At 32.8% G+C, this 14,341-nt stretch overlaps 1 protein-coding gene across 1 annotated transcript in view; it reads left to right on the top strand.

Annotated features, from left to right (window-relative positions):
• Positions 1–14,341, top strand: part of LOC129909641 (protein tweety) — a 29,610-nt gene that overhangs the window by 9,778 nt on the left and 5,491 nt on the right. Inside the window, exons 3-7 of the mRNA XM_055986718.1 lie at positions 9,479–9,786; positions 9,844–10,610; positions 10,661–10,833; positions 10,901–10,912; positions 10,973–11,666. Coding sequence (XP_055842693.1) covers positions 9,479–9,786; positions 9,844–10,610; positions 10,661–10,833; positions 10,901–10,912; positions 10,973–11,666 — 1,954 coding nt within the window. The remainder of the gene's footprint in view (positions 1–9,478; positions 9,787–9,843; positions 10,611–10,660; positions 10,834–10,900; positions 10,913–10,972; positions 11,667–14,341) is intronic.

The following is a 14,341-nucleotide window of genomic DNA, read 5'->3' as shown; positions in this document are numbered from 1 at the left end:
GATTGTGTTTATTTATTTATTTTATTTTCATGACAATGGGTTATATGCATAAAAAATAGAAAATGCTGTTACTTGAAAAATTGTAAAGTATGAACGTATTTTGTCCACATTTTGTGCATATTAATTTCGGGAGACGGACAGAATATCGAAATCCAAAATCCAGAAAGACCAAAATCCAGAAAACCCTAAATCCCGAAAACCCAAAATCCAAAACCCAGAATCCCGAAAACCCAGAATGGGTTTCTGGGTTTTCGAGATTTTGGTTTTTCGGGATTTTGGGCTTTCTAGATTTTGGTCTTTCGGGATTTCGGTTTTCGGGATTTTGTCCCCAATCCATTAATTTCATATTTCTAGTATTTACTATTTTTTATGCATACGGGCCAATGTAAAGACTTTTCGAAGCTTATTTTTTTTCAATAGACTATTTGTGATGATTTAATTCTTTTGTTTTGCTGTTTCAAAAACCTAATGTTAAAAATTAAGCTTGAATCACAATTTGTTTTATAAGATATTTTAAATGGGTTAAAAGGTAAAAACTACACTGCCCCTTGAAATTTGTATGTGTATATTATAGGGTTCCACATGTTAAACTACAACTCAAGAACTTTTTATTAAATTATTAAAAAAAGTAAAGTTGCGTCACTATATTGAGTTAGCGATAAAATTAAATGGAATTTAAAGGGTCACTGTGGTGTATGCGTACTTTTTGTTGTTGTTTACAAAACTTAATGCAAATTATTCTATTGTGGAACAGGACGAGTTGACCTTTTATGACAACTAATTGACCTTGCATACTGTTTTACTGACCACTGACTTATTTCATGCTAAGGTTTGCACCAAAGGGCCATTTTTTAATTTAAAATCAATAATTTCAGATTAGGAAAAGCGATAAATGTCATAGATCAGTATTTGTAATATCAGACTAAAAGTAATTTTAAACAACTTGTAGTGGGAAATTTATATTTTTACAAAGTATAAATACTAAAGAGCTTAAGCTTCTCAAATGCATATCCAATTTTTTTTATCTTAATATTGAACCAGACCAATTAAAAATTGTAAATTCAATGTATTATAAGAATCAACATTGTTAAATCAAAAACATATGTAATGTATTTTAGTGACATTTTATTTTCGTGATAAAAATGTAAACAGCTTCAGTGCTACATAAATTACCACTACATTTTAAGTTGAACATGGGAAACGCTCAATTCAAATAAATGATTTTCTTTCTGGGTAAAATAAGAAAATCAAAATAGATAGGGTAAAAGCGGGTGATATGGCGCGGCGGGTGAGATGGCGCACTTTAAATATCTTGTACATTTATTGCTCTAAAAATGTACGAAAAATATTTTTAGCTTTCTTTAAATATTTTAAATCGAAGTAGCCCGTATTCCTTTCTTTGTCTGTGATACAAAAAATTAAAAAAAAATTTCAAAGCAAATCATGTTATGATATTTTTCGAATTTTTTTTTCGATCTTTTTTTTGTTCCGATATTTTGTGAGTCGTTGGGTTCTTCGATGCCCTTGATACACCAATACATACAAGAGAGTATAATATGCATTGCATGTGAAATCTGAGCTCTAGTTTTACCTGTTTTTTATGGGTGCTTACGAATAGGAATTATGCGAAAAAAGGTGAAACGGCGCAGTTTTTTGCGGGTGAAATGGCGCATTCCGTACTAGAATTTTTTACTTAAGTATAGTGTTAGCATGTGCCATATTACCCTCAAAATATTTTTTTTTTAAATTAATTCAGCCAAGTTCAAATGTTCATTAAAACACACAATTTAGAATGAGGTCGTGTAAGTGATTGCATTGACATAATTTGTATCTATTGCTTCGTTGACATACAAAACATTCTTTTAACTTAAAAACAGGTAAAAACTAAATAGCTAGCTTCAAATTTAAAGGAAAAACTACTTTTTACTTCAACATTTTTATAAAAAAGACGACTAGTTACAATCTATTATATGGCATGCATTGGTGCTTAACTCCTGCAAATCGTTCAACCATTTGTGCAATGAATATGGCAATAGAAACCTAAAACAAACTCATGCACCATCTCACCTACCAGTATATGCCATCTCACCCACCCTGTAGGGGGAGATGGTTTTTTTTAAACTTCTTTGCTGAATTAATTTAAAAATATAAATTTAAAATATAAAATTCTGTTAAACAAATCGTACGTTGGATATTGAATATAGAACATTTTTGCATTGTTAGAAATATGAAATGTGGTTTACTTTGAAAAATATGCCAAAAACAAAAAAGGTATTACATCTCACCCGCTTTTACCCTACACTAAAAAAAACGTAATTTTGGACTTTTGGCCGAATAAATTAATAAAATTATAATGAAAAATTAATGAATTTTTTTTTTTTCCAAAATTCCACGGTACATGGACATTAAATTTATGATGGACATTAACATAGGGTAGCGAAAAAAAATATCAAATTTTTGCGGATTTTTATTTTAACGGGAAAGGATGGGAGTCAAATATAAATCTGAAAAAAATTTGCCGCATGGCGGCTATATAATTGCATATCCCAAATAAGGACCGTTGGTTTAATTGTTTAACTAAAAACCATTCCTTTACGATATTTTAAGAACACCAAGACCAACTAGTATAAAGTTGTCATATATTAACGTTAAAGTCTAAATCATTTAGGTGTAGGATGTTTATGTCCTTTATGATAGCTTAGCAGACATTATGTATGTACATTCGAAAGCAGATAAATGAATCAAATTTCAAATTTGTACACTTTTTTCGAACAAATTGTATTCTAGTTATTTACATTATAGGTACATAAGTCTTTAGATTTTGTTTTGAATTACCCTTTTCGTCATGACGTCCGTCGCACAGTGGCCCGTTTTGACTTTTTTGCTTGCAAAATTAATATCTTCTAAACAAATAAAGACATCGCCACAATTTTTTTTATCTTGAAGGAAATTTCCAAGGCTATGAAAATTGTGAGTTTCAAAAAAAAAACTTTACAGGGTGTTTCAGAATTTGGTGTTAAAATAAGAAGTTTTAGATAAGGTTGTAAACATAATGGTATTTTGATTACAATCGTCAAAAATCAATTTCTGAAGTAATCTGAGTTAGGTGACACAGTGGGGAAAAAGGAAAGGAACCAATTCGAGTGAAACAGTGGGGAGAAAAGTATTTTTTTTTGCTTTTTATTTTTATGCAATTTTTTTATTTTTCTTTATAGAAAAGTACATTTATAATGTATTTCAGTGATATATTACAAGTCAAACAGTGGAAAAAGATAAAAGTAACAAATTAAGACATAAGAAACCAAAAAGATCTGCAAGAACAATACTCTCCAGAAATGATGAGTTTATTACAAATTACCCCGGACTTAGATGATAGTTTTAAAGAAATCACTTTCACACTAGATTTCTTTAAAACTATCATCTAAGTCCGGGGTAATTTGTAATAAACTCATCATTTCTGAAGAGTATTGTTCTTGCAGATCTTTTTGGTTTCTTACATGCCTTAAGGAAGAAATAGGTGTATCCGATGAGGTTGCAAGCATGTTAAATAGGTCTTCATTCTGCCGAATCCTTGAAACTTTGCACGTATTTTGATATCTGTACTTCTTGTGGTCTTTAACTTTGCACTCCTGGGCTTCTTCTGACAGTTCTCCAAGTGGAAGTGATTGATATTCGATGATATTTTGACTATGGACCATTATTTTGTGAAGAGTAGGCGTGAGTAGTTTTTCAGGATACTTTTTTTAGAAGCTCTGCTGTTTTCTTAGTATACTCTCCAAATTTAACTGCATTCACTACTTCCCTGCAATTCAAAACATTCAATAGGTATTATTTTCAGCATCATAATAACTTCTCCATTGACTCCAGTTATTCGAGCGGTTGCATCATGATTGTTCTCCTTGAAGTTTTTCCATTATTAGTATTTCCATAGCCTTTCTTTGGTTTATCCACATCAAGTCCAAGCTCTTCTCGAAAACGCGTTTGGATCGCTTGTTTTCTTCTCTTTTCCATCTCCTTGGTCCCAATATATTCATAAAAAATCATGTTATTGAAATCCACCACTTACAAAACAAAGAACTCTAATTTTCCAAGATTTTATTTTCACACATGAAAAAAAAATGTCGAAAAAATGACTGACCTTTTCAAATCAAATCGCTCTACCTCAGTTGGATGCAAAATGACGAAGCTGAGCTTTTGGATTTTTATTAAGAAATATATAAGGATTTTGAATCAGCTGAGCTTGGTTTGATTACGTAGGAATCTTTTTTTTCTATGCAATTTGAAGTCGAAAAAGTGTGCAAAAAACAGTGTTTCAAAAAACATTAAATTAAACAATTAAAAAATAAATTTTTTAATTTTTGGTTTAAATATTTACACAGCATTTGAAAAAAAAAATAAAAATCAAAACGTTTTAGGAGCCCTCTTCCTAGTTTTAACACTCAAATCTAAGAAAAAAAATAAAAAAACAGATTTTTTTTTCATAGTAAAAAATTATTAACTTTGACTTGCTCTATAAGGCACACCAATAACCCAAATTGAAAATTTTTTTCGAATACTCGAGCTCCAACCATTTGTGAATCCAGTGATCTATAATTTTTTCATTATCGACCCACCCGAAAAATGAATATTTTGTCTAAATGGGCCACTGTGCGTCGTCGGTCTGTGCGTCCATCTGTACATCGAGCTAAGGGTCTAAAGGGATGGATGGATTTGCTTGAAACTTGGTATACAGATGATTTTTGGGTAGATTTCGATTAAATATGGTGTACGTAATACGTCTTATTGATTCCAACAAAAGTGGGTTAAAATCTCGATTTTTTTTCAAAAATAAATTTGAAGAATTTTTCTTTGCACAGTTTATTTAATTAACTATTTCTTGTAAATTTAAGATCAATCAATAGTTAAATAAAAAGTAGAGAAGATAATAAAAATCTGAAAAGAAAATACATAGATTTTTATTATCTTCTCCACTTTTTATTATGCTCTTGATATTATCTTTGTAAATTTTGCCTGATGAAAAATTAAATTTGAAAGGGTTACAATAAATTGATTGACTGACAATAGACAATAAACAAGTTACAATATAATGTACTAACTAAATGTCATTTTTCGACAGCACATCGTTTAAAATAGGTACTTAATATGCAAAAAAAACCTTTTTTTTACATGTAACAATTTTTCAAATCGAAATACTTTCCATAAACAACTTTATAGTTCATTCCGTTGTTTAAGAGTTATATAAGCGGCGGTATTTTTAACATTTAATTTTTTTTTGCAAATGTGTAATTTTTGGGGACTTTTGGCAAAATTTGAACCAATTTCTCAAGTTTAAGTTGCTTGTTTGGGCACATTGATACGACTTCAAAGTCGCGTTTGCTTTACTTTAATAAGTAAATAATCTAATAGCTCACGATACATTTTTGTCGCCCGATAGCGAATCATTGTAGTAATTTTCATACTGATTAAGAGTGAGAGTCGTTAGTTTAGCAACAATAACCTTTACTATCGTGATTTTTGAAAATTAATTTTTGAGAATTAATATAAACCCTTCAGCCCAAAATTTTTAAAGGATCATCCAAAAACTTCAAGGAGATTTCAATTTTGAGTGGTATGACACATAGTAGGGGAGCCCAGGAAGGGATTTCGCGCGTTACTCGAGCGCGTCAGAAAATCATATGGGGAGAAAGCTTGTACTCAGTAATGTACTCCTACCAAATATAAAAGCTTGATACAGTGGTCTGCGTTGTGGGCAGCCCGTCAGATTAGTAAAAAAAAATCGATCCTCGGAAATACTCGAGCGCGTCAGATTAAGAAACGGTAGGTTAAGTACATCTAGAAAAGTGTATATTTCAATAATCTGACAATTTGAGCGTGGCATAAGAAAATGGGAGAGGCACAAAGTTGTAAAAAAAAAACGTCACCTCGAAATACTCGAGCGCGATTAACTTTTTTTTTATTCTGAAGGGCGTTTTATCAAGAACACGAAAAACATATAATCTGACGGTTTTCATAGGGCAATATAGCCAAAATTATCGATAAAGCATGAACGTACAGTAAAAAAAAAATACAATTTTTTGATTCGTGTTGCTGAGTTTTTAACGTTTTTGTCGAAATATCTTAATTTTTTTTGTCTTATTTACTTACACTTATTATGTGGATACGGATTGACTTAAAAAAATCTAAAGAATTCATTAAATTGGATAAAAAATAACGTGTCAAAGCCCCAAAAGACGTTTTATATGGAATTTACTATCGGAGAATATCCAGTCCGGTCCAACACTCAAATTTTTGTATCCAGGTATAACGTGACATTCTTAACTTTATAGCAAAAGCCCCATCTTTAATAAATATAGAAGCTCTGATCGTCTGGTCATTACGTAATGTTCTTAGATTTGGGGTATTTTTTCTCTCGTTAAAGACCAGACGAGCAAAACTTATGACTTTAGGTACGTTTACTTTTTAATAATATAATATCATACGAAAGAAAGATTATCAAGTAAGTATCATAACCATTTTTGCTTACAGAAACACGAGATGACGACAAAGTTGAACAAGTGAAAACCAACCTGGAAGACGAATCCAGTTATTATGAATATTAAATTATTATTGATTGACCTTTGTATATAATATGTATATAATGTAAATTTTGTATTACATCCAGTAGGTAATAACCAGAAGAAACGTAAATATTGTTTTATTCAAAAACTGTCTAATTTTTTTTTAAATTGTCAGATTAGCAATACACCTTAACATAATTGTCAGATAATCATTTAGGGTGACTCCAACATCGAGCTGAACCTACAGTAGAAAAATCTGACGCACTCGAGTAACTTAAGTTAACAATATTTTTTTACATTTTCAAAAATGATTTATAAGTGTAGGCCACGTCCAAATCGTCAGTTATTCAAATTGAACACTATTAGGAGTTCACTGAACGTACCCTCTCAAAATCTGACACGCTCGAATAACTTTTTTTTTTTAATTTTTTCTACCGCTTTTTGTAGCCACCCACCACTGTCTTATCGTCAGATTAATATTTATCGGTTATCACAAAGTCAATGCGAGTATACCCTATTAATATCTGACGCGCTCGAGTATTTCAATGTGGCAGTTTTTTTTTGCATTTTCTTAACGTGTTTATAAGCTCTTATCCCCACTTAAATGGAAAACTTCCATATACTTTTTTTCGTTTTAGAACCTAATCTTCGCAATCCAATAGGTCCCCATGGCGCTCGAGTAACTGCAAATTTAGCATCTCGGGCTCCCCTACTACAAGAAAAAAATGTTAAGAGCTTACCACTTTAGTTGCAACTTGAACTTAAATGTTCAACACTTTAAACGTTAAGACATTTCATTTTATCATTTACAGAATTAACCATTAATTATGTATAACACTCCTTAAACTCGTAACAATAAAAATACTGAAGACAGGTGACACTCAAGTAGATAATTTAGCAGACAAATTTCCTGTCTGTGCCTATTTTTAAAACATTCTATTTAATCCTCGTTAAAATAGAATAACACACCTCCAACATACTCTTCTGACTTCCATAAAGACATTTCGTTTTTATATCCTGTTAATTTTAATCACTTCATTAGAAGCATAAATAAGTAACTTTGATTTTGTTTAATGGCTTTATTCTCGAGTCCTCGTTATCGTCGTCGTGTATCTTACCCAACCCTTAAATTCTTTACAAGAAATATATGAAAAAAAAAATCTCAAACTTCGTTTAACCTATATTTAAATTAGCATATCGTGGAGTAGAGTATAATAAATTGTAATTTTAGTTTTTTTTTTGCCCATCTTTCAAATTATTCAAATTTACCGGAAAAGCATTGACAAATTGTGTAAGGGCAAAGTTTCTAATCACATTAAAGACAAATGACGACCGCTCCTCCGTTATGTTTTCCCATAGCTATAAATTTATACTCCAGCACATATTCGCATTTCGCATATTATCCTAATATCGACCATATAGACTTTTGTCCTCATTTCAGGACATAACCCATTTTCCATATCATCGTCGTCGTCGTAGTCGACATTAGTCGTAATATAAATGCGCGTATAGTGTACGAGAGAGTGTAGATATATGCTGCATATACGGGTTTGGGCGTATCCTGTTTCTCATGTTCAATTCTTTACCTTTTTTTTTTGATTTTTGTTGGACTATAAAAGAAAAGTTTTTTTTTTTTGTTTTGTTTTGTTGTCATTTAAACGGGTTTTTTGGCAATATCTCTCTGGAATTTTGAGGCATAAAATTGGGTTCGATTGAATATATGGGAAAACACATGCGAAGTTTCTAAATAGAGGACATGAATATAAAAATATTGTGTGTCATTTGGGCTGAACGTGAACACCGCACACATTCAACCACTCCCACTGGACTCTTGGTGTGGAAAATTTTTATTGAGTCATTTTACAATCTCTAAAGTTTACCTCCAAAGTAGAATGAGTCAGGTTTTTTGTTTTGAGGAAATTTACAACCAAAATTTGTTTTTATTTCAAAAAGGCTGAACCTGTAGAAAGGAAAGTAATGGTTTCTTTGAGATTTAATGAAATTTTAGCTTGTTTAGCTTATTTATATAAAAATGGATATTATGTATGTTCCTTTATAACTTCTCAACTACTTAAAATCATTTGTCGAATGAAGTTATGTTGAAAGTGTCTTGCTTTTTTAGTAGTTATAGGATATATAGCGTTGTCTAATACAACGCCCTCTGCCGGCAAAATTCTTGAAATAAATGGGTTTTAGCTCTTGAACTTATTTTTAGTTATGTAATTATAATGTTAATATAAAAGTTTCAATAAAGTTTTGCAAAAACGCTTTCGATACATTTAGTTTGTGAATGTATCCTCCAGAGGGCGCCATATTAGAAAAGTTTATTTAGCTTAAATAAACAGACAAACAAGACGTTTTAAACTTCAGTTCTTTTTTAAATTATGATAAATATTTTTGATGGTATGATAGTAGAAACATACTAAAATTTAGCATTTAAATAAATATGGTTGTGTATGTTACTTCATAACTTCTAATCTACTTGTCATAATTTAATAATTGACGTATCAATGAAAGTGTCTGTTTTGTCCAGTAGTTATAGGCTCTAAAAATCTTTCCCTCTTCAGGCAAAAGTCATAAAATAACTGAGTTTTTGTTTTGAACAAAATTTTTCATTTTAATTATGTTGAAATTATATTTTAAAAAAGTTTTCATGGAACAGTTATAGCTACATTAAACAAAAATTTTAGTTTGTAACTTTATCCTCCAGGAGGCGCCATATTTGAAAACTTTCTATAGCCTATAATAAGGAGACATAAAATAAACTTCTGACGTCACTTCTTTTTTTAAATTGTGATTAATAGTTTAGAAGTTATGAGTGTACAAACATATACTAAATGACAAAAATGGCAGACAAACCTCCAAAACTTTACTTAAGTCAAAGTTTTTAACTTATATATTTGTTTTGTTTAAACCAACAGGTCTTTATGGCAACGACGATCTACACAATGGACTATTAGAAGTGTTGACTGCTGGTCGAAAGGTTGACAATCTCGTAACAACGATTAGAAATCAAACGCATATTCTGGAGAACACCTTAAAGAATCGAATCCGACCACAACTAGTGGAATTGGCTGATATTTTTGATCAGCCAGTAAATAATCAAACAGCTCTATCGATTTTGTTTGTGTCGCTAAACATCGTCCAGGGAAATGTTACATCGGCGACTAATGCAGCTGGTGATATCCGTCGTCCATTAATGGGAATTTCTATGACACATTTTCTTTCGGTAAATATTCAATTCTACTTAACGAAACTCACTAAATGTTTTTCCCACTTTGTTTAGCGTGGCGACCAATGGGAATTGATTCGATGGCCAGGTACAGTGGCAACACTGGCCTTGCTTTTAGTACTTTGTGCAGTGTTACTGGTTGGTGTTGCCCGCCATTCTCGTTGTGCACTCATACTTTTCAGCGTTTGTGGTCTTCTGGCTGTCACTGGATCATGGTTAATGTCTGGGCTATATCTGTCATCATCAGTGGCCGTTGGGGATCTTTGCATCAATCCGGCAGATTTTCTTGTTTTGACTGCACCGAGAGATCTACCGACCAATGTTCTACTTCATTATACCCAATGCGAACCAGGTCATACCAATCCATTTACCCAGAGATTAAGAGAGTCTCAGAATTCTCTAAATAACGCTCGCAGTGCTATGGCTACGGTTATGAAGATTTCGTTAGTTCTTTTCAAATCGTCAGGCTTGCAACCCAAACTTGGTGCAGTAAATGCAGATTTAAACAGCAGTGAGCGACTTCTCACTCAGCTAACTGCCTTGGTTGACTGTAAGGTGGTTCATCATAATTTCTTAACTGCCGCCAGAGGTCTCTGTGAGGGTGGCCTACTTGGATTGGTTTTGATGTTGATTGCAAGCTTTATAGCAGCAATTTTACTCACAATTATGGTTTGGGTAGACTCACACACTTGGATTTATATAAGAAAACGTAACGACTATGCACAGGTAGATGAGCCATCATATATTTCCCATCCACATCCAGCTCCACAAAATCATCAACAGATGATGAATGCTCGAACCTTGCCTCGGAATCCAAATGGGTAAGCAATGACTTACTGTGAATTGCCCCCACTCATTTTGTCAATTTCAGGCACTTTAGCCCCCCGGCTATCAGTGGATCTCATACCTTGCAGCATCCATCGAAGAGACAACAGCAGCATGATATGATGGGACACGCGCACATGCAGCAGAACATGAGGGCTATGGGCACCCATACTTTGGGAAGGTTGCCATCGCACAATCATAGCCCCACCCACCTAACTGGTAATATTAACTTAAACCCTGACTTATTTTAAAAGCTTTTCTAACTTAATTTTTTTATAAAATTTAGGTCCAAATAACGGTAAATATGCAACATTAAGCAAACAATGCAAAACTTTGGAAGCAAATGATTTTTACTGAAAATCGTCAGCCTGTAGCGACATGAACAACCGCCAACCATCGCAGCAGCCCATCTACTGCCATCATCCTCATCCGCATTCCCATGCCGCAGCAGCAGCAGCAGCGGCCGCACATGCTCATTATCATCATCAGCAGCAACAGCAACACCAGCAGCAACAATATCCTTATGTTCCAGCTAGCGCTCAACAATTACAACAGCAGCAAAATCAAATCTATCAACAAATACCAGCACAGCTAGGCCCAATGCCAGTCACCAGTGGTAATCCACATTCCATTTATCAATCAACAAGTGGCCCAGCACCAATTTACGTCTCCAATTCGGCGACAATGCGTCGACAAAGCTCACAAGGTAGCAATGGGCCACATTCTTTATACGGTCAACATCCATCAATGCATCAGCAGTCGTCACATCAACCATTGCCGCCACATATGCAACAACATCCTGGACCACTGTCTAATCAATTAACAGCGAAGTCCCCACCAAATGAAACTATTGAAGTTCCAAGTTCGAATAGTATAGACAGTGCTATGTATGAGCGAGACAAACAGATTTACAAGTGTTCGACTCTGAGACAGGGTGGCAAATTCGATCCTAAATATAAGCCATCTATATTGAATTGCCCTCTGCCAGAAATACCAAAGGATGCTGGAGATTCGCCCAAGCGGGAAGAACCAAGCAATAACTATTCTTCAAAGTGAGTTAATAGAAAATGTTAAAAAAGTTAAATTTATTATAAGGTAAACTTATTAAAAAAAAGGTGTTCTATGTATACTCATGCACACTCGTTATGCATATATTTCGGCATCAAAAAACTGCCAAACTGAAACTGAAAAATATAAAATTTTCCGCTCAAAAAATTTTACTTGTAATATTAAATAATCACACTGTGTAACACTCAAAATATACGCGGGCGGAGACCTATCACGATTTGTAGATCTAGTTGCACTGATTACGAAACTTTATATAAAAACTCCATAACACCACCAAAATCTAGAGTTAGGGGCAAAAAACGGTTTTTTGGATAAAAAAACACCAAAACAAAATAAAATGCACGACTGGGTCGCACGAACTTGCTCTTAGAGTTAAAGTTGCTTAAATTTTTAAGACTTTTTATATAGAAAGGAGATGGCACATTTTTGGGCCCAGTGTGTTCACTAACGAAATGGGTATCAAATGAAAGGTGACGGTAAGCACATTACGTGGGTAAAATATTTTCAAATTCGTTAGTGGGATTTTGGAGATATTTGAGTTTGAAGTTTCGGATTTCAAAATCAAGATTTCAGCTATTTTTTCGAACAATTAATCGTAGAATGCGTAGAAAGGACTTTTTAGATTGGAAATTAGTTAATCTTTCTTTTTCTAGTACATCATTTTTCTCTAGGAGTTATACTTTCAGAGTAACAGAACCGCAAAGTATCTCATTCTCAGTAATTCCGCACTTAACTCTAAGGGTTGTTTAAAATATTTAAAATATCAAAAAACACACAATTTTAGGTAGTGTAACTCTGAAATTATAACTCCTAGAGAAAAATGATGTACTAGAAAAAGAAAGATTAACTAATTTCCAATCTAAAAAGTCCTTTCTAGTTTTCTGTCCGACCAGTCGTTCTCGAGATATTGAGACATATGCGTTTTTCAAAATGGCGGTCGCCCCACAAGACCAAACAATACGCAATCTGAGATTTGTACTTGGGATAAACCCCTCTTCAATACTGCATTCAAACTTAGCTGACGTCATAGCTTTTTCCAGATTTTTCCCCATTGACTGAACTATAGTTTCTATTCTTATTATTTAATAGGCATATTTCAGCGCGTTTTTGTGTATTTTGCTTATTATAAGGTTTTTGTATGTTTTATATATAGAATTAAAGGAAACACATTAAGCTATCGAAAAATTGCAAAAAAAAGTGCATGTCACCACTGAATATTTTGATATCTCGATGTGCCAAATGCCTCCCTTAAAAAAATCACCTTTTGAGAAGTAAATACCTAATATGTATTATTTTTTTTAATAAAGAAAAAAACTTTTGATACAGATTTATAGGCAAGAGAAATACCTTTCATTTGATACCAATGTTATTTCTGTACACCCATTATTACGCATTCTACGATTAATTGTTCGAAAAATTAGCTGAAATCTTGATTGTGAAATCCGAAACTTCAAACTCAAATATCTCCAAAACCCCACTAACGAATTTGAAAATATTTTACCCACGTGCTTACCGTCACCTTTCATTTGGTACCAATTTCGTTAGTGAACACACTGGGCCCAAGCTCCATAGAAAAATGTGCCATCTCCTTTGGAAAAAAAATAAAATTCGTTTTAAAAAAAAAATAAAATAAAATCTGAAATCAAATTGCCCTCCAAAACAAGTATGCAGTTTTGATTGATATACTAAGATGCATTTTTAGAAAAAAAATTTTCAAAATCGTTAGAGCCGTTTTTTAAAAAACTAATTTTTTATAAATAATTTTTTGGAAAAAAAAGTTTTAAAATAAAATTGGTATGCCATTTTGTAGAAATCAATAATCAACATCTAAAAACAAAATTTAAAAAAATGTCCCGTTTTCGAAAATTTGATTTTTCAAAAAATATTTTCAAAATTTTTTTAAAAATCCAAAAATTATTTTTTTTGAAATTTTATTTTTTCGGAGATAATCGGATTTGAAAAAAACGGTTCTATGGCAGGTACCGTTAATAATGATTTTTCATTAAAAAATAGACCTTAGTTTAAAATTAACATTTGAATTTTTTAAACAAAACCGTTGGAGCCGTTTTCGAGATATTTCAATTTTACTAAAATCGGTATATGACAAGTACCGTTATTTTTGGTCCAAAAAAATTAATTCCAAAAATCCCTCTGGAGAGTCGCCAAATAACGCTACATACCAAGTTTGACATTAATCGGTCCACCCATTTAAGCTGTAGCTCCTTATACAGACAAACAGACAGACTGACAGACTGACAGACTGACAGACTGACAGACTGACAGACTGACAGACTGACAGACTGACAGACTGACAGACTGACAGACTGACAGACTGACAGACTGACAGACTGACAGACTGACAGACTGACAGACTGACAGACTGACAGACTGACAGACTGACAGACTGACAGACTGACAGACTGACAGACTGACAGACTGATTGACTGACAGACTGACAGACTGACGGACTTCCGGGACATACTTTTTTGGCATTCTCTACCATCGTAATGTCATGGAAAAATGTTATCTCAACTTTGTTTTTTTGTACGAATGCATAACTTGATACATATATAGTACCTACATATATCGCAAGTAAAAATATAACCAATCCCTAAAGAGAATGGGGTTTTGATAATTTTATTTTCAAAAATTATTTTAA

The sequence above is a fragment of the Episyrphus balteatus genome, chromosome 2 (assembly GCF_945859705.1).
Source record: "Episyrphus balteatus chromosome 2, idEpiBalt1.1, whole genome shotgun sequence".
Classification (NCBI taxonomy): Eukaryota; Metazoa; Arthropoda; class Insecta; order Diptera; family Syrphidae; genus Episyrphus; species Episyrphus balteatus.
The sequence above is the reverse complement of the archived record's forward strand: the minus strand, read 5'-3'. Positions and strand labels throughout refer to the sequence as shown.